The sequence below is a fragment of the Diabrotica virgifera genome, chromosome 7 (assembly GCF_917563875.1).
Source record: "Diabrotica virgifera virgifera chromosome 7, PGI_DIABVI_V3a".
Lineage (NCBI taxonomy): Eukaryota > Metazoa > Arthropoda > Insecta > Coleoptera > Chrysomelidae > Diabrotica > Diabrotica virgifera.
In genome coordinates this window covers 112509042-112529554 of record NC_065449.1, presented here as the reverse complement: position 1 = coordinate 112529554, position 20513 = coordinate 112509042, and the positions used below count along the sequence as shown (strand labels likewise).

The 20513-nt window shown below is 31.8% G+C and overlaps 2 protein-coding genes and 1 long non-coding RNA gene across 5 annotated transcripts; 2 read left to right on the top strand and 1 right to left on the bottom strand.

Moving 5' to 3' along the window:
• Positions 1–2195: 2195 nt before the first annotated feature.
• On the bottom strand, positions 2196–7711 carry LOC126888016 (uncharacterized). The gene is made up of 3 exons (XM_050656013.1): positions 5968–7711; positions 2327–5908; positions 2196–2265 (listed from the first exon to the last, which is right to left on the bottom strand). The coding sequence occupies exon 2, from the start codon at positions 5755–5757 to the stop codon at positions 3310–3312; it is 2448 nt and encodes an 815-aa protein (XP_050511970.1). The 5' UTR covers positions 5758–5908; positions 5968–7711; the 3' UTR covers positions 2196–2265; positions 2327–3309.
• A 1087-nt stretch (positions 7712–8798) lies between these two features.
• On the top strand, positions 8799–18107 carry LOC126887870 (uncharacterized). Of its 2 annotated transcripts, XR_007699249.1 has the most exons (3): positions 8799–9057; positions 17554–17977; positions 18038–18107. XR_007699249.1 is itself a non-coding variant. In XM_050655768.1 (2 exons), the coding sequence occupies exon 1, from the start codon at positions 14544–14546 to the stop codon at positions 16989–16991; it is 2448 nt and encodes an 815-aa protein (XP_050511725.1). In that variant the 5' UTR covers positions 14424–14543; the 3' UTR covers positions 16992–17977; positions 18038–18107. The 2 variants fall into 2 exon arrangements, 1 of the variants encoding a protein (XP_050511725.1); XM_050655768.1 differs by lacking the exon at positions 8799–9057 and having other exon boundaries at positions 14424–17977.
• LOC126887872 (uncharacterized) lies at positions 9256–12000 on the top strand. 2 transcript variants are annotated; one of them, XR_007699251.1, is made up of 3 exons: positions 9403–9762; positions 9821–10023; positions 11820–12000. It is a non-coding gene; the product is annotated as an uncharacterized LOC126887872 (long non-coding RNA). The 2 variants fall into 2 exon arrangements; XR_007699250.1 differs by having other exon boundaries at positions 9256–10023.
• Positions 18108–20513: the final 2406 nt, after the last annotated feature.

Here is a 20513-nt window from a genome sequence, read left to right as displayed (position 1 = left end):
GAAACTACTGTGGCGAGCTTTATAAAAATAACGAGCTTTCAGCAAAAAATCAGTGAACCTACTGTCTTACTCGCTGAAGTCAAAGATGCAATTAAATCACTAAAGAGAAATAAATCCACAGGCATTGATTCAATTTCATGTGAAATACTACAGTTACTAGGTGACAAAGGATTACATATCATCCATTCTATCTGTGTCGCTATTTGGAATTCAGAAAAATGGCCATCTGATTTGTGTAACTCAATTTATATCCCGCTACACAAAAAAGGAACTACAACCAGATGTGAAAACTACCGCACACTGTCACTAATAACACATGCTAGTAAAATCTTGTTACAGATCATCAAAAATAGATTAAAAACCTATCTACATTACCAAATACCTCAGGAACAAGCGGAGTTTGTAAAGGGTAAAGGTGCAAGGGAACAAATCCTGAACCTGAGACAACTCATTGAAATGTCTAGAGAATTTCAAGTACCTATGATTATATGCTTCGTTGACTACCAAAAGGCATTTGATTGTGTAAGCTGGATAAATCTATGGTTAATTTTAATAGAAATGGGTGCACCAATGCACCTGGTGACACTTATTAAAAATTTGTACCAGTCCAATATAGCGACAGTACGACTAGATCATAAGTTCTCAAACCAATTCAAGACCGAGAGAGGTGTTACACAAGGATGCGTGTTGTCACCTGACTTATTTAACATTTATGGTGAACATGTCATGAGGATGGTTTTAGAAGGATGGGCCGGTGGAGTAACAGTAGCTGGTAGGAAAACCTCCAATTTAAGATTTGCTGATGACACTACACTTATAGCAGCAAATGAGCGAGAAATGTTTGATCTCCTGCGAAAAGTTGAGTACGAAAGCAATAAAGTTGCTCTGAAAATCAATAAAGCTAAGACAAAAATAATGGTGGTCGACAGATTCGACACTATTCAACTAATTAACATGTTACAGGAATACCAGATAGTAAACACCTTTGTCTATCTCCGGTCTAGTATAACTAACGATGGTAACTGTGAAGCAGAAGTTCGGAGACGTATTGGTATGGCAAAAATGCGATGAGTCGTCTAACTAAAGTTTGGAAAGACAGATCTATCTCTCAAAATATCAAGATGAGACTGGTGAATGCCCTTGTATTCTCAATATTTCTATACGGAGCAGAGACTTGGACTCTTCGCGCATGCGAGCGCCAAAAAATTGATGCCTTTGAGATGTGGGGCTCGAGAAGAATGCTCCGCATACCTTGAACAGCTCATAGGGCAAACGTTTCCATTCTAAACCAACTCAAGGTTAAAAAAAGGCTGTCCACAATATGTCTGCAATGAATAGTGCAATTCTTTGGTCACGTGGTTCGCAGAGGTGACGACAGTTTGGAGAGATTAATTGTTTCTGGAAACGTTCCGGGAAGAAGATCAAGAGGACGATCACCAACTAGATGGTCCGACCAAATAAAGAATTCAGCTGGAAACTCATTCTGCGAAGCTCTTAGAGCAGCTGAAGATAGAGACCAATGGAGAAACATTGTTAGTAATATTGGAAGAAATCACGACCCTCAGTAATGGGGAAACGACAAGAGAGAGAGCGAGAGAGATAAGAAGGGTGACAACAAGAATTACAACAAATATAGAAGAATAACTCTGTTAAGTACAGCGATGAAAGCTTATGAGCTTAGAGAGTAGACTGAAAAAAATAATAGAACCAACGTTAGAAGAATCGCGAAATGGCTTTAGACCTGGTAGATGTACACAAGATCACATTTTTACGTTAAGCGATAAAATAAAAATAAAAGATTATCTATGAAGAAAAAAATGTACCTCAGTTTCCTTGATATAAAAAAAGCATTCTATAAAGTACCTACATCAAAAGTATGAAAAAGCCTGAAGAACAGAAACATATCGGAGAAACTTATACGGTTAACTAAATCAATATACAGAGACACTAAAAACCGTGTGATCAGTAAAAATATGATATCTGACCAGTTCAGAATGAACTGAAGGTGTAAGACAAGGGGGAAGCTTGAGCCCGTTACTGTTTATTACGTTTATGGACGAAAAAATAAAAGAAACAAAAACAAAAGTCAGACCACTACACATAGGGTATAGAAATCTGAAAAGCACTGAGATAGCAGATTGTACATTTGCCGACGATGTAGTAATTTTAACAGCGGAAATAAAAAATGTAGTATATCAAAGTGTGTAAATAATTTATTTCTTTAGCTGAGCGCTTTCGACATAAATGTCATCATCGGAGCTAATGCTAAAATAAAAAAAGAGGTCTTGTAAGAAAAAGAAGTACAAAACTCTTTTTTTTTACTTACGTCAATTGTTAAAAAAGTACCGCTACAAAATTGAGGTGTTAACATTTGCATCTTGTGAAAATAACTTTTGGTTGGATATCCTCCGTACAACCCCAAACAGCAAAAACAGAAAAACGGCCACATTACACGTTACACAAACACAAAAAGAATTTTTTCATGGTATAGGTATCACCCATCCATTGTTGGCCTAGTAGAAACAGCTGACTGACAAAGTCGGATATTTAAATCTGCTTTTATCTGTTCTGCGTTGACGTATGACATCTGACATTAAATTCTGAATAATTTTAACATTTTTGAAAGAAAAATTAAAAATTTTTAAAAAATTTTTAAGGAAATGTACCTTAGATGTTTGTACTAATCAACTAATAAATTAATTGATAACATGATTGATTTTAAGACTAATTGGCCCAACATACATACACACCTTGTCAGATAAAAAATAAAAACAGGAAGTAATGAGGAAGATCAGTTTTTAATGGTGAATTCTCAAATTCAATATTCTAGGAGATATTAGATCATTGAAATTATAGATTGAGATAATATTAGATTGTTGTTGTTATTCATCTTTTGTAAATTATGTAAGTCATTGAAATGACCTTGACAGAGTGTATGGATATTTTACTAAGTTGAATCGTTAATGTTTATAGTAGAAATATTAAATTATTTAAATGCTAAGATGTTAAAATGAGTATATTCAGTTTCTACTGTTGTAAGACATTGATAACAAACCAATAGAATAGTGTTCAGTGGAATTCAATTCTTAACAAAATAGTTTCAAACACTCTTGTTGTTAAGTGTTTTATTTCTAAAGTTCTCATTACTTGATGATATAAGTATGTTATGTAAATATCTGTAATACAACAATGTATATATAAATCCGGCCAATAGACACAAGTTTTCCTTATTTGTATTTTAAGTTATAAAATTAAATGTTAAATATAAATACCCTAGTTTTTATATATATTAAAGATTGTATGAGGTCACTACTCCACTGTCTCCCATAGATACTTGAATAAAGGTTTATAATTACAATTCAAATTGATCTGAGTATTGACACAAAAATCAGGATTAGACTTCATCTCTCTAGAAATCTCCAGGTCCTCCAACAAATTCATTAATCTATAATTTTTAGATGGAATGTTATGCAAAATTTGGCTGTCTTTAGTGGGAGAGAAGGAATGATTGGTAGAATTAACATGATAGCCAAAGTTTGATTTTTCTGGAGTTCTGACATGCTCCTTGATTCTTTGAGAAAGGGTTCTCATTGTCCTTCCAACATAGGTGGTACTGCAGTCACCACAAGATAGCTTGTATATGCCACTTTTATTTAATTTATCTATTTTGTCTTTGGTTTTACTAAACAGTGATTTGATGGTATTTTTAGTTTTAAATGAAATTTTGAGGTTCTCAACTTTATTTGAAATTACACTTGAAACTTTATCTGAAATTGGCCCCAAATAAGAGATAGATCTGTAAATACAGTTTTTGGTATTGTGTTCATCTGTGTGAAAAGCTTGATTCAATCTTATTTTGAGCAATTTCTTTCTTATAATGTTGTCTATTATCAAAGGAGAGTAACCGTTGTTGACTGCTAACTGTTTTAGTATAGAAACCTCATTATTATAGTTGTCTTTAGACATAGGGATGTTCAACAGTCTATGTATGTAACAATGAAAAGCTGACATTTTTTGTTGGTATGGATGATTAGATGAATTTGGGATAATGTGGTCAGTTTGTGTAGGTTTTCGGAAGATTGAGAATTCCAGTTTAGAAGGTGTTTTTTCAATAGTCAAATCTAGAAAATTAATACTATTATTGATTTCAGTCTCAAGAGTAAATTTGATAGATGGGTGTAGACCGTTGATCAGAGATAGGATGTGATTGGGTGTGTTGGTGGGACCTTCAATGAAGGCTAATATGTCATCTACATATCTGTGCCAAAGAATAATTTCAGGACGTGATTGTACGAACTTAGTTTCAAGTGAATCTAGGAAAAGATCAGCTAACAAAGGAGAGAGTGGATTTCCCATGGCTAGCCCTTCTGGTTGTCTGTATAGTTTGTTGTTAAATACAAAAAAGTCTTGAGACAGGCAAAATTGTAGCAGAGATTTGATGTGAATGATTTTTTGAGGATCTATTTTGTTGGATAATAATAAATCACTAACAATGGGTATGGTTTCTTGTCTTGGAACATTTGTAAAGAGATTTGTCACATCGAAGGAGACCATTATGAAGTTGGATGGTAAAGTTATAGAAGAAAGTTTAGAGACTAACTCTTGGGTGTTTTTGACTGTATACTTAGGAGAATAGTTGATAAGATCGTTCAGCAGTTTGTTTACAAACTGGGCCAGGTTCGACAAAGGAGTATTAACAAAGCTAACAACGGGTCTGATTGGGAAATTTAATTTATGGATTTTTGGAAGTCCATATAGGTGTGGTATTAAAGGGTTCTTGACAATAAATGACTTGGGATTAGTTTGAAGATGTTCAAAGAAGGTTGAGTGATTTGATAAAATGGCTTTTAAGTCAGTATTTAACTTATTCATTGGACTCTTGTTGAGTGGTATAAATGTGTTGTCTGATAGAAAATTTTCAACCTTATTTATATAGTCTTTACTGTACATTATTATTAGGCAGTTCCCTTTATCCGCTTTAGTTATTGTGAGTTCATGTGTTCTTATTTTATGAGAAATAGACTTGATAATTTTTATTTGTGAGTGGTAGGTAGAAATCAATTTTTTGTTGTTAGTGTATCTATGATATTGTTGATTTAATTGAAAAAGACATGCTGTTTTTATGTTATTTTTGACTGATGTTGAAATATCTAAACTATTTATAATACTATCTATCTCTACACATAACAACTCAATGTTGCTTGTATCTGGTTTAGATTGAGTACTGAATTTTAAACCCTTGCTCAAAAAATCAAGTTCTTCATTATTAAAATTGCAATTTGTTAAGTTCTTAACTCTGGTATGAAACTTATGAGAAGAAAAGTGACTCACCTGATTCCTGTTGTTATCTTTATTGTTATTAGGATATTTGTTACCTGAACGTTCAGCTTTTAAATAATTAAGTTTTTTGTTGATTTTATCAAATTTGACCTGTTTAATTAGTGCTAATTCTTCATGGTGTTCTTGAAGTATCTGCTGAAAAACTAGAAAAGGAGTGACCTCTACAATCTTGTCATACAAAATTTTAAGTTCAATGTCAAAGGAGTTGATTTTAGCATAATGAATACATATTTCTTTCCTGAGTAATTTTCTCTCTATTTCTGACTTTATTTTAATAGGAATGTTCTTTGATGTTTTAAGTGATGCAAACTTCGGAGTTAGATGAAAATTGAGGCACTGGTGTATGAACCAAATGTCAATGTAACGTAGTTCCCTCTTAGTAGACAGTCTAAGGTACTTTTCGGTGTCCACTACCATACTGTAGTATAAAAAAATAGTTGAAAGACTGATAAGTTTGTACACACTTGAATGAATAGAGGAAATAAAAAATGTAGTATATCAAAGTGTGTAAATAATTTATTTCTTTAGCTGAGCGCTTTCGACATAAATGTCATCATCGGAGCTAATGCTAAAATAAAAAAAGAGGTCTTGTAAGAAAAAGAAGTACAAAACTCTTTTTTTACTTACGTCAATTGTTAAAAAAGTACCGCTACAAAATTGAGGTGTTAACATTTGCATCTTGTGAAAATAACTTTTGGTTGGATATCCTCCGTACAACCCCAAACAGCAAAAACAGAAAAACGGCCACATTACACGTTACACAAACACAAAAAGAATTTTTTCATGGTATAGGTATCACCCATCCATTGTTGGCCTAGTAGAAACAGCTGACTGACAAAGTCGGATATTTAAATCTGCTTTTATCTGTTCTGCGTTGACGTATGACATCTGACATTAAATTCTGAATAATTTTAACATTTTTGAAAGAAAAATTAAAAATTTTTAAAAAATTTTTAAGGAAATGTACCTTAGATGTTTGTACTAATCAACTAATAAATTAATTGATAACATGATTGATTTTAAGACTAATTGGCCCAACATACATACACACCTTGTCAGATAAAAAATAAAAACAGGAATAAGTAATGAGGAAGATCAGTTTTTAATGGTGAATTCTCAAATTCAATATTCTAGGAGATATTAGATCATTGAAATTATAGATTGAGATAATATTAGATTGTTGTTGTTATTCATCTTTTGTAAATTATGTAAGTCATTGAAATGACCTTGACAGAGTGTATGGATATTTTACTAAGTTGAATCGTTAATGTTTATAGTAGAAATATTAAATTATTTAAATGCTAAGATGTTAAAATGAGTATATTCAGTTTCTACTGTTGTAAGACATTGATAACAAACCAATAGAATAGTGTTCAGTGGAATTCAATTCTTAACAAAATAGTTTCAAACACTCTTGTTGTTAAGTGTTTTATTTCTAAAGTTCTCATTACTTGATGATATAAGTATGTTATGTAAATATCTGTAATACAACAATGTATATATAAATCCGGCCAATAGACACAAGTTTTCCTTATTTGTATTTTAAGTTATAAAATTAAATGTTAAATATAAATACACTAGTTTTTATATATATTAAAGATTGTATGAGGTCACTACTCCACTGTCTCCCATAGATACTTGAATAAAGGTTTATAATTACAATTCAAATTGATCTGAGTATTGACACAAAAATCAGGATTAGACTTCATCTCTCTAGAAATCTCCAGGTCCTCCAACAAATTCATTAATCTATAATTTTTAGATGGAATGTTATGCAAAATTTGGCTGTCTTTAGTGGGAGAGAAGGAATGATTGGTAGAATTAACATGATAGCCAAAGTTTGATTTTTCTGGAGTTCTGACATGCTCCTTGATTCTTTGAGAAAGGGTTCTCATTGTCCTTCCAACATAGGTGGTACTGCAGTCACCACAAGATAGCTTGTATATGCCACTTTTATTTAATTTATCTATTTTGTCTTTGGTTTTACTAAACAGTGATTTGATGGTATTTTTAGTTTTAAATGAAATTTTGAGGTTCTCAACTTTATTTGAAATTACACTTGAAACTTTATCTGAAATTGGCCCCAAATAAGAGATAGATCTGTAAATACAGTTTTTGGTATTGTGTTCATCTGTGTGAAAAGCTTGATTCAATCTTATTTTGAGCAATTTCTTTCTTATAATGTTGTCTATTATCAAAGGAGAGTAACCGTTGTTGACTGCTAACTGTTTTAGTATAGAAACCTCATTATTATAGTTGTCTTTAGACATAGGGATGTTCAACAGTCTATGTATGTAACAATGAAAAGCTGACATTTTTTGTTGGTATGGATGATTAGATGAATTTGGGATAATGTGGTCAGTTTGTGTAGGTTTTCGGAAGATTGAGAATTCCGAAAACCTACACAAACTGACCACATTATCCCAAATTCATCTAATCATCCATACCAACAAAAAATGTCAGCTTTTCATTGTTACATACATAGACTGTTGAACATCCCTATGTCTAAAGACAACTATAATAATGAGGTTTCTATACTAAAACAGTTAGCAGTCAACAACGGTTACTCTCCTTTGATAATAGACAACATTATAAGAAAGAAATTGCTCAAAATAAGATTGAATCAAGCTTTTCACACAGATGAACACAATACCAAAAACTGTATTTACAGATCTATCTCTTATTTGGGGCCAATTTCAGATAAAGTTTCAAGTGTAATTTCAAATAAAGTTGAGAACCTCAAAATTTCATTTAAAACTAAAAATACCATCAAATCACTGTTTAGTAAAACCAAAGACAAAATAGATAAATTAAATAAAAGTGGCATATACAAGCTATCTTGTGGTGACTGCAGTACCACCTATGTTGGAAGGACAATGAGAACCCTTTCTCAAAGAATCAAGGAGCATGTCAGAACTCCAGAAAAATCAAACTTTGGCTATCATGTTAATTCTACCAATCATTCCTTCTCTCCCACTAAAGACAGCCAAATTTTGCATAACATTCCATCTAAAAATTATAGATTAATGAATTTGTTGGAGGACCTGGAGATTTCTAGAGAGATGAAGTCTAATCCTGATTTTTGTGTCAATACTCAGATCAATTTGAATTGTAATTATAAACCTTTATTCAAGTATCTATGGGAGACAGTGGAGTAGTGACCTCATACAATCTTTAATATATATAAAAACTAGTGTATTTATATTTAACATTTAATTTTATAACTTAAAATACAAATAAGGAAAACTTGTGTCTATTGGCCGGATTTATATATACATTGTTGTATTACAGATATTTACATAACATACTTATATCATCAAGTAATGAGAACTTTAGAAATAAAACACTTAACAACAAGAGTGTTTGAAACTATTTTGTTAAGAATTGAATTCCACTGAACACTATTCTATTGGTGTGTTATCAATGTCTTACAACAGTAGAAACTGAATATACTCATTTTAACATCTTAGCATTTAAATAATTTAATATTTCTACTATAAACATTAACGATTCAACTTAGTAAAATATCCATACACTCTGTCAAGGTCATTTCAATGACTTACATAATTTACAAAAGATGAATAACAACAACAATCTAATATTATCTCAATCTATAATTTCAATGATCTAATATCTCCTAGAATATTGAATTTGAGAATTCACCATTAAAAACTGATCTTCCTCATTACTTCCTGTTTTTATTTTTTATCTGACAAGGTGTATATGTATGTTGGGCCAATTAGTCTTAAAATCAATCATGTTATCAATTAATTTATTAGTTGATTAGTACAAACATCTAAGGTACATTTCCTTAAAAATTTTTTAAAAATTTTTAATTTTTCTTTCAAAAATGTTAAAATTATTCAGAATTTAATGTCAGATATCATACGTCAACGCAGAACAGATAAAAGCACAAGAATCTACAGGTCGAGCAAGTCTCGTAAATTTCACGATTGCGAGCCACGCTTCACGCAACCGTGTTTGCGTACTTGTGTTTCGAGTTGCGTGGTCGTGCGGAGTTATATTTACCAAATTTAAATGTAATCGTTTCTACTGATGACTGATAATAATATACTATTCTCAATATGGCTACTGGGTGTAAAAGATAAATCTTATTCTATCTGTTCTTCATGAGTTTTAGATAATTTTAGTTGTATTTCTTTGTAATTTTGTGTTGTACAAAGATTAATTTAACATTTTCTCTGGAAGTATTAATTTAGAAAGATAATATGCTTCATTGGTGTTGTGTTTTGAAGTGTGAAATGCAAAGTAATTGTGATAAAGTCAAGATAAAGTTCACTTTTAAACTGAACTAAATAAGGTATCTGAGAGACAACAATGGTTAAATGCAATACAATGTACAGGTTTTACTAGCGAAATGAAAATTTTCCTGTCCTGTCTGCTGTAATCATTTTATATCTGGTAAGTTACAATTACAACAGTAACGATTTTTGAAGATGTTAACATTTTAATCTTATAGGAAAATAGGAAAACCAGCCGACTTAATCGATAATAACAATCTCCAGATTGGGTTCCTTCAATAAATATGGGCTATAAACACAATGAAATAAGTTCCCCAAAATCTAAAATGGAGTGCTATCAAAGGAGAATTAAAGGAAAAAATATTCATATTGAAATTATTTATAAGGCACTGGACTGTCTTAAATTCTACAATAATACTAGGTGGGTAAATGATTTTAGACATTTTTCATTAAGAGTAGATTAAGATTAAGTAGATTTTCATTCAGTAGATTTAAGACTTGTTTACACGGGTAGAGTAATGATGCAAGTACTTGATAGAGTAGAGTAACTCTACCTGTAAAAATGCTCAGCACAGTAGAATAGCTGGTAGAGTGTATAGTTGGAGTTAAAGTAGAGTGACTAGCAACCTATGGCAAAGTAACTACTCTATGACCACCACTACTGCCAAAATGTCTACTCGGCTGCACACTCTACCCATGGAACACGCTCAATTATGGCAGAATAGAGTAGGTAGGAGAGTACATGGGGGCGCTGTCATTCTGGCTGGAATTGTGTTTTGTGTAAATAGTGAAAATGAAGTTCACCGAAGATGAAACTTTAAAACTTGTAGAGCTATAATACGGCGAATACCAGTGTTTATGGAATTTAGGTAGTGTATACTACAGAAATAAAAGTTTGCAGCAAGCTGCGGAGGATGAAATCGTCGAAAGAATGGCAAAGGAGGCTTTGGAGTAAACGAGCTTAAGCAAAAAATTAAGAATTTAAGGTGCAGTTATAATCAAGAGTGTTTAAAAATACAAAAATCGGTTTCACTATACTAGCATCAGTACTATACTTGTACTCTCCTCATGTGAATGGTATCAAGCCATTTTTGGTAGAGTACTACCGCTACTCTACTCTCCTCAAAACTCTACCCATGTAAACAAGTCTTTACAAACAGTGGAAAATGAGGTAGCTAGTAGAGTAGTAGTAGAGTAAAATATACTGGTTTAGCAAATTACAATGTTTTAAGTTAATACAGTAGCGATCAACAGGTAGCCAAAACGTGTTCCAAGATTGCCACTGTAATTTTGAATATTTTTTCGAGGTATGTGGCACACGTATTCGTAAAATAATAAAGAATGGCGGTACAGAGCCCAATTTGAAAAATATATTAATATGTGGAAATTACTCTGTAATTATACAATATTTAAAAAAGAGCCTGTACCGCCATTAAGAAGAACAAAAAAATACACTTTCTTCAAATAAACTTTTTTATCCGATGCCTAGATTTTGTGTAATTTTGGAACTACTAATGAAATAAAAAATTTTAGTAGTTCCAAAATAACACAAAATCGGATAAAAAAGTTGTATTTGAAGAAAGTGTATTTTTTTGTTCTTCTTAATGGCGGTACAAGCTCGTTTTTTTATATTGTATTTAATTACAAAGTAATTTCCACATATTAATATATTTTTCAAATTGGGCTCTGTACCACCATTCTTTATTATATTAAGAATATGTGTGCCAAATATCTCGAAAAAATATTCAAAATTACAGCCGCAATCTTGGAACACCTTTACGCTACCTGTTGATCGATACTGTTACCTCTTAAGATAGTTTTAATAGTTATTTATGATATAAGTATTAAAAGTACAATTTTAAGACGCGCATGTGAAAGTTAACTTGAAAAAATAATTTTATTAATGTTTTGACTTCCACATCAGATGTCATTGTCAAAATACAAAATATTCATTATTATTAGGTTTATTCTAGCAAACAGTCAAACTAGTCAAAAACCGTCAGCAAACAGTTGGTCGGTAAAAGAACATAATACAGTCACCAGTGCGATCCCCTCTACTCGCGCTGGTCCACTATTCGCTGATGATTTCAAACTGTTTGAAACTGATGCTAAAACAAACCTATTATTATTATGCATATCATTATCTGTAAATAATATTTCTTCTGATTGTTAATTGTAAAGGATAGAAAAATTACCATTTATTTTATTTTTTTTTAGAATCAGCTGAGAGAAGTGGTCTACAAAAAACCAGGAAGGAAACGGAATATGTGGCTACGAAAGGCAAAAGAAAGGTTTACAAAGCAAATGTGACACATTTTTTTGAAATATTTAGGAATATCAGTAAATTGCATTAAAAAATGTATGAAAAGATTTTGTTCAATAAAAATGTTTATATTTATCAAGGATGTATTATTTGGTATGGCCACATATCGTCAGTGATGTAATAATACATCCTATCTGTTTTTTTCATGAGTTTTGTAAGAGAGACTAAAAACTTGTCTTGGGGTCACCTCCTGTTTTCATATGATATTTGTTTTGTAGTAAATTAAACTATCTATGAACTACAAAACAAGTCAAAACTTACATATGAACACAGGAGGTGACCTTAAAACATGTTTTTCCATCTCTCATACAAAACTCATGAAAAAACAGATAGGAGGTATTGTCACATCAGCAAGGATGTACAGTGATGAGTGCCCTAATAACCGGCAAAATATGGGCAACATATTTAGTTGTGAGATAAAAAGAAATGAAACTAGTCGAGCTGGGAAATTTAGCGAAATTAACCTTTAAATTTACGTTATATTGATCCCACCTTTACACATATCGGAGGAGTATGTCAACTAAAACTGTCACTGTGACAGTGGTAGTTTCCAAACTCGTCTGATATGTCTGAAGGTGGTACACAATCAATACAATCTAAATGTATAAGTTAATATCGCTAAATTTCCCAGCTCGACTAGTTTCATGTCTTTTATCTCACTACTTAATACATCTTTTGTGCTATTTTGCCGGTTATTAGAGCGCTCATCACTGTATTTCTGGTATATCCAGGGAATGTCTACAAAATATATTTTGAATGTCCAGAGAACATTCGTGGACATTCATGGAATGTTCCAATAAGACATTCAGGTAATGTTTAAAATGCTGACACAGGATTTTCCTGGGATGTTCAGGGAACATGTTTTCGGGGATATTCCAGGAATTTTTCAATGTCTGTGTACCTTCTATGGACCTATATGGAATATTTTGGTGTTATTACCGCCGCACTCCACTTGCGATTTGTAATCAGGAAGATTGAACACATTTTTTCAAATACAAGTCAATCCATTTGTGACTATATAATCATGGATTGACTTCTATTTGAAAGAATGTGTTCAATCTTCACAACTACAAATCGCAAGTGGAGTCCGGCGCTTAGGGCTACTTCCTCTTTGGTATTATGTATTATACTACAGAAATCAGGAACTTTCCTTCTAAATATATGTATGCATCTTGGCCATCAAACATATTCTTTGAAACATTTTTTTAAGGGGTTACATAGGTCTTGTGGGTAAAAAAAGTGACTTTTTAAAAAAAATATATCTCGAAAACTAAAATTTATTTTTATTTATAATTGGAACATGTAAAAGTATAGTACTTAAGGTAGTCTCAAAAAAAGTTTCAGCCAAAAATATTCATTTTTGTAGAGTTTAAGTTTTTTTTGCGTTGGCAGCATAACTAAGTCCAGTCTCATCTGAAATCAAAAAGTTTCTTGTAGTTTATACCTCTGGCTAGAATATGAACGAAGGAATTAAAAAAAATGAAATTTGAAGATTTTACATAAGTTTAAACACATTTTTGACCCCAATTTTTCTCATTTTTAAAGTAGTTTTTTTTTATAAAACAAAAATGACCTCATCTAATAAAAAATCATTTGTTCATTCACTAGCCAGAGGTATAAACTACAAGAAACTTTGATTTCAGATGAGACTGGACTTGTTATGCTGCTCACCACAAAAAAGGGCTGTTGTGGAAAAATTGCAGTCAACTCTACAAAAATGAATATTTTTGGCTGAAATTTTTTTGAGAGTACTATACTTTTACATGTTTCAATTATAAATAAAAATAATTTTTAGTTTCCAAGATATAATTTTTTTAAAAAGTCACTTTTTTTACCTGCAAGACAACAACTTGTTGATTTCAAATTGTAACAGTTGTTTTGCAAAGTATGCTGCCCTCTTGTATTTTCTGTGTTATCTTCATCATACAATTACTTCATCTAAAAATTTTCTGCGAAAAAAAAATAAAACAAAAGTTTAACCACAGAATCAAGTTACACAAATTTTCAAACACCTCACCTGATACAGCGTCTCAAGTACGATTGCGCGAATTGGTAAATATAACTCCGCACGACCACGCAACTCGAAACACAAGTACGCAAACACGGTTGCGTGAAGCGTGGCTCGCAATCGTGAAATTTACGAGACTTGCTCGACCTGTAGATTCTTGTGATAAAAGCAGATTTAAATATCCGACTTTGTCAGTCAGCTGTTTCTACTAGGCCAACAATGGATGGGTGATACCTATACCATGAAAAAATTCTTTTTGTGTTTGTGTAACGTGTAATGTGGCCGTTTTTCTGTTTTTGCTGTTTGGGGTTGTACGGAGGATATCCAACCAAAAGTTATTTTCACAAGATGCAAATGTTAACACCTCAATTTTGTAGCGGTACTTTTTTAACAATTGACGTAAGTAAAAAAAAGAGTTTTGTACTTCTTTTTCTTACAAGACCTCTTTTTTTATTTTAGCATTAGCACCGATGATGACATTTATGTCGAAAGCGCTCAGCTAAAGAAATAAATTATTTACACACTTTGATATACTACATTTTTTATTTCCTCTATTCATTCAAGTGTGTACAAACTTATCAGTCTTTCAACTATTTTTTTATATTACAGTATGGTAGTGGACACCGAAAAGTACCTTAGACTGTCTACTAAGAGGGAACTACGTTACATTGACATTTGGTTCGTACACCAGTGCCTCAATTTTCATCTAACTCCGAAGTTTGCATCACTTAAAACATCAAAGAACATTCCTATTAAAATAAAGTCAGAAATAGAGAGAAAATTACTCAGGAAAGAAATATGTATTCATTATGCTAAAATCAACTCCTTTGACATTGAACTTAAAATTTTGTATGACAAGATTGTAGAGGTCACTCCTTTTCTAGTTTTTCAGCAGATACTTCAAGAACACCATGAAGAATTAGCACTAATTAAACAGGTCAAATTTGATAAAATCAACAAAAAACTTAATTATTTAAAAGCTGAACGTTCAGGTAACAAATATCCTAATAACAATAAAGATAACAACAGGAATCAGGTGAGTCACTTTTCTTCTCATAAGTTTCATACCAGAGTTAAGAACTTAACAAATTGCAATTTTAATAATGAAGAACTTGATTTTTTGAGCAAGGGTTTAAAATTCAGTACTCAATCTAAACCAGATACAAGCAACATTGAGTTGTTATGTGTAGAGATAGATAGTATTATAAATAGTTTAGATATTTCAACATCAGTCAAAAATAACATAAAAACAGCATGTCTTTTTCAATTAAATCAACAATATCATAGATACACTAACAACAAAAAATTGATTTCTACCTACCACTCACAAATAAAAATTATCAAGTCTATTTCTCATAAAATAAGAACACATGAACTCACAATAACTAAAGCGGATAAAGGGAACTGCCTAATAATAATGTACAGTAAAGACTATATAAATAAGGTTGAAAATTTTCTATCAGACAACACATTTATACCACTCAACAAGAGTCCAATGAATAAGTTAAATACTGACTTAAAAGCCATTTTATCAAATCACTCAACCTTCTTTGAACATCTTCAAACTAATCCCAAGTCATTTATTGTCAAGAACCCTTTAATACCACGCCTATATGGACTTCCAAAAATCCATAAATTAAATTTCCCAATCAGACCCGTTGTTAGCTTTGTTAATACTCCTTTGTCGAACCTGGCCCAGTTTGTAAACAAACTGCTGAACGATCTTATCAACTATTCTCCTAAGTATACAGTCAAAAACACCCAAGAGTTAGTCTCTAAACTTTCTTCTATAACTTTACCATCCAACTTCATAATGGTCTCCTTCGATGTGACAAATCTCTTTACAAATGTTCCAAGACAAGAAACCATACCCATTGTTAGTGATTTATTATTATCCAACAAAATAGATCCTCAAAAAATCATTCACATCAAATCTCTGCTACAATTTTGCCTGTCTCAAGACTTTTTTGTATTTAACAACAAACTATACAGACAACCAGAAGGGCTAGCCATGGGAAATCCACTCTCTCCTTTGTTAGCTGATCTTTTCCTAGATTCACTTGAAACTAAGTTCGTACAATCACGTCCTGAAATTATTCTTTGGCACAGATATGTAGATGACATCTTAGCCTTCATTGAAGGTCCCACCAACACACCCAATCACATCCTATCTCTGATCAACGGTCTACACCCATCTATCAAATTTACTCTTGAGACTGAAATCAATAATAGTATTAATTTTCTAGATTTGACTATTGAAAAAACACCTTCTAAACTGGAATTCTCAATCTTCCGAAAACCTACACAAACTGACCACATTATCCCAAATTCATCTAATCATCCATACCAACAAAAAATGTCAGCTTTTCATTGTTACATACATAGACTGTTGAACATCCCTATGTCTAAAGACAACTATAATAATGAGGTTTCTATACTAAAACAGTTAGCAGTCAACAACGGTTACTCTCCTTTGATAATAGACAACATTATAAGAAAGAAATTGCTCAAAATAAGATTGAATCAAGCTTTTCACACAGATGAACACAATACCAAAAACTGTATTTACAGATCTATCTCTTATTTGGGGCCAATTTCAGATAAAGTTTCAAGTGTAATTTCAAATAAAGTTGAGAACCTCAAAATTTCATTTAAAACTAAAAATACCATCAAATCACTGTTTAGTAAAACCAAAGACAAAATAGATAAATTAAATAAAAGTGGCATATACAAGCTATCTTGTGGTGACTGCAGTACCACCTATGTTGGAAGGACAATGAGAACCCTTTCTCAAAGAATCAAGGAGCATGTCAGAACTCCAGAAAAATCAAACTTTGGCTATCATGTTAATTCTACCAATCATTCCTTCTCTCCCACTAAAGACAGCCAAATTTTGCATAACATTCCATCTAAAAATTATAGATTAATGAATTTGTTGGAGGACCTGGAGATTTCTAGAGAGATGAAGTCTAATCCTGATTTTTGTGTCAATACTCAGATCAATTTGAATTGTAATTATAAACCTTTATTCAAGTATCTATGGGAGACAGTGGAGTAGTGACCTCATACAATCTTTAATATATATAAAAACTAGTGTATTTATATTTAACATTTAATTTTATAACTTAAAATACAAATAAGGAAAACTTGTGTCTATTGGCCGGATTTATATATACATTGTTGTATTACAGATATTTACATAACATACTTATATCATCAAGTAATGAGAACTTTAGAAATAAAACACTTAACAACAAGAGTGTTTGAAACTATTTTGTTAAGAATTGAATTCCACTGAACACTATTCTATTGGTTTGTTATCAATGTCTTACAACAGTAGAAACTGAATATACTCATTTTAACATCTTAGCATTTAAATAATTTAATATTTCTACTATAAACATTAACGATTCAACTTAGTAAAATATCCATACACTCTGTCAAGGTCATTTCAATGACTTACATAATTTACAAAAGATGAATAACAACAACAATCTAATATTATCTCAATCTATAATTTCAATGATCTAATATCTCCTAGAATATTGAATTTGAGAATTCACCATTAAAAACTGATCTTCCTCATTACTTATTCCTGTTTTTATTTTTTATCTGACAAGGTGTGTATGTATGTTGGGCCAATTAGTCTTAAAATCAATCATGTTATCAATTAATTTATTAGTTGATTAGTACAAACATCTAAGGTACATTTCCTTAAAAATTTTTTAAAAATTTTTAATTTTTCTTTCAAAAATGTTAAAATTATTCAGAATTTAATGTCAGATGTCATACGTCAACGCAGAACAGATAAAAGCAGATTTAAATATCCGACTTTGTCAGTCAGCTGTTTCTACTAGGCCAACAATGGATGGGTGATACCTATACCATGAAAAAATTCTTTTTGTGTTTGTGTAACGTGTAATGTGGCCGTTTTTCTGTTTTTGCTGTTTGGGGTTGTACGGAGGATATCCAACCAAAAGTTATTTTCACAAGATGCAAATGTTAACACCTCAATTTTGTAGCGGTACTTTTTTAACAATTGACGTAAGTAAAAAAAAGAGTTTTGTACTTCTTTTTCTTACAAGACCTCTTTTTTTATTTTAGCATTAGCTCCGATGATGACATTTATGTCGAAAGCGCTCAGCTAAAGAAATAAATTATTTACACACTTTGATATACTACATTTTTTATTTCCTCTATTCATTCAAGTGTGTACAAACTTATCAGTCTTTCAACTATTTAATTTTAACAGCGACTGAAGACGAGTTACAAAGAAGCGTAAAAACATGGAATACAGTTTTAAAAAAGTATGGTATGAAGTGTGCAAAGCAGTGTGCAAAGTACAGATTGCCATGATGGTCGCCAACATCCGAAACGGATAGGCACTACAAGAAGAAGAATGGTATGAATATGAACAAAGAAAAATCGAAGGTAATGGTAATAGCCAAAGAAAGAGAGGATGTACATGTTCAGATAGATGATACAGAGATTAGACAGGTACCAACATTTGAGTACTTGGGAGTAACTATTGAAGAAACAGGTAGACAGGGAGCTGAGATCAATAAAAGAATTGATAAAGTGAATAGACTGTACCACGCAATAGGAAAAACAATTATGAACAAGAAAGAAGTATCGAAATATACAAAAATAAAGGTATTTAAGGCTATATACAGACCAGTGCTTACATACGGATGTGAATCTTGCGTACTAGACAACACAAAAGTAAGATACAGGCAGCAGAAATAAGGTATCTATGCAAAGTTCAAGGAGTAGCTAGAAGGGATAGGGTAAGGAATACCTACATAAGAGAAGAACGGAAAATCGAGACAATGATGGAGTATGTTGAAAAAAAGACAATTAAGTTAGTGGGGGGCATTTACATCGACTACAGAAAGAAGTAGGTACAAGTTAAAAAGATATGGGAAACGAAGGTGCAGGGGAAAAGAAGTAGAGGAAGACCGAGAGAGACATGGAACGAAGTGATGGCAAGGATTCGTGACAAAAAAGGAATATCATGGAACGAAGCTAAGGCTATGGCACAGGACAGGAAGCAATGGAAGAGATTTGTGCACTGTTAACAGAGCACACGTCATACCTATACACCCGAGACGGTAGAAGGTCTAAATAATATTTTGAATTTTTTCGTACCTTCTAATTTTGTATCATATATATAATATTATTATATATATGATACAAAATTAGAAGGTACGAAAAAATTCAATAGAAATTTCAAAAGTTCTGTTATTTAAGAAGTGAACTTTATTATTGCAAAAAGCTACTTCAAAAATTTAAAGTTACTTGAAAAATATAGGTATGTAGGTACATATATTTAGAATTCATATAAATTATCCAATAACTGTCGAAGTTAAAGTTGAGAAAAGTTCTCCCATTATTAAATTGCTACTAACAATCAAACTGGATAGGTATCAAATCTCGGGAACAAGCAGGATTGAAAAAAAGGTTATAGTGATATTAATGATATTCCAGACCTGCCAACGTGCGCCATCTGTGCGTTAACTTCTGGACAAACAAAACTGAAGCAAGTAACTGTAAGACACAGAAAACTAAAGAAAATCCGTATCCAACTCATCGAATCCCAACTCTCATACATCTAAAACGCATACATACCAAATCGTATATGACCCTATTCAAATACACACCAACTAGCATATTTTATATTCTTCCATATATATTTATTTTCATTAATGTTTATATCAGTTGGTGTATATTTGATTAGGGTCATATACGATTTAGTGTATATGCGTTATGAATGTATGAGAGTTGGGATTCGATGAGTTGGGTACGGGCTTTAGTTTTCTGTAGCCATCTTACAGTTTCCTGCTTCAGTTTTGTTCGTTTATAAGTTGCCGCACAGATGGCGCAGCGTGGTAGGTCAAAATCACTTTTAGTTATCAAGTAACAATAAAATTTAATTTTTAACAAGAAGTATAATGGATATTTTTATCAAATTATCCCTCATATTTTCAGCCCCTAGATTTAAATAACCTTTGTAACAATAAGAAAATTGAGGTCACCTCCATTTATTATCTTTTACTACATCATATATGACGTCACAATCCGTTACCATGACAATATTTTTGATTATTAAGACCAATTCCAATAAACAAGGGTTCTCATCTTCGCCATAATGGTTCTACACGGTTCTACTAAATTCTTCATTAAAAAGTTTTTTACTGATTTAAAAACTTTGTAAAAAAATTTACGTGAAATGTTCTTATAATCTAATATTCGTCTGTTTCTCTCCTTTTGTTGGGTAATTTAGCCAATATCACGGGCACCCATATAAAAATTTTTAGAGGGGAGGGGGCAGACGTGAAGATGTTGCCATAAGTGAAGATGTTATTTATAGTATCATAGTATCAATGTTGCACATTATATTTTGTATACTTTGGATAACCATATATAATTTAAAGCACCTGAAAAGCAGGGCCCTCTCTGCCCATCGGTATGGGCGCCCATGGCCAATATCTGTTTCAAAATAGTAAACTTAAATAAGTATATAATAGGTATTTTGAGTTGCGTGACAACTTTATTTGAGAAAATTTCATTTATTTAGGCC

What these genes read in the sequence shown, in the direction of transcription:
- LOC126887870 (XM_050655768.1), top strand. Translation starts at nt 14,544, where the DNA reads ATGGTAGTGGACACCGAAAAGTACCTTAGACTGTCTACTAAGAGGGAA.
- LOC126888016 (XM_050656013.1), bottom strand. Translation starts at nt 5,757, where the DNA reads ATGGTAGTGGACACCGAAAAGTACCTTAGACTGTCTACTAAGAGGGAA.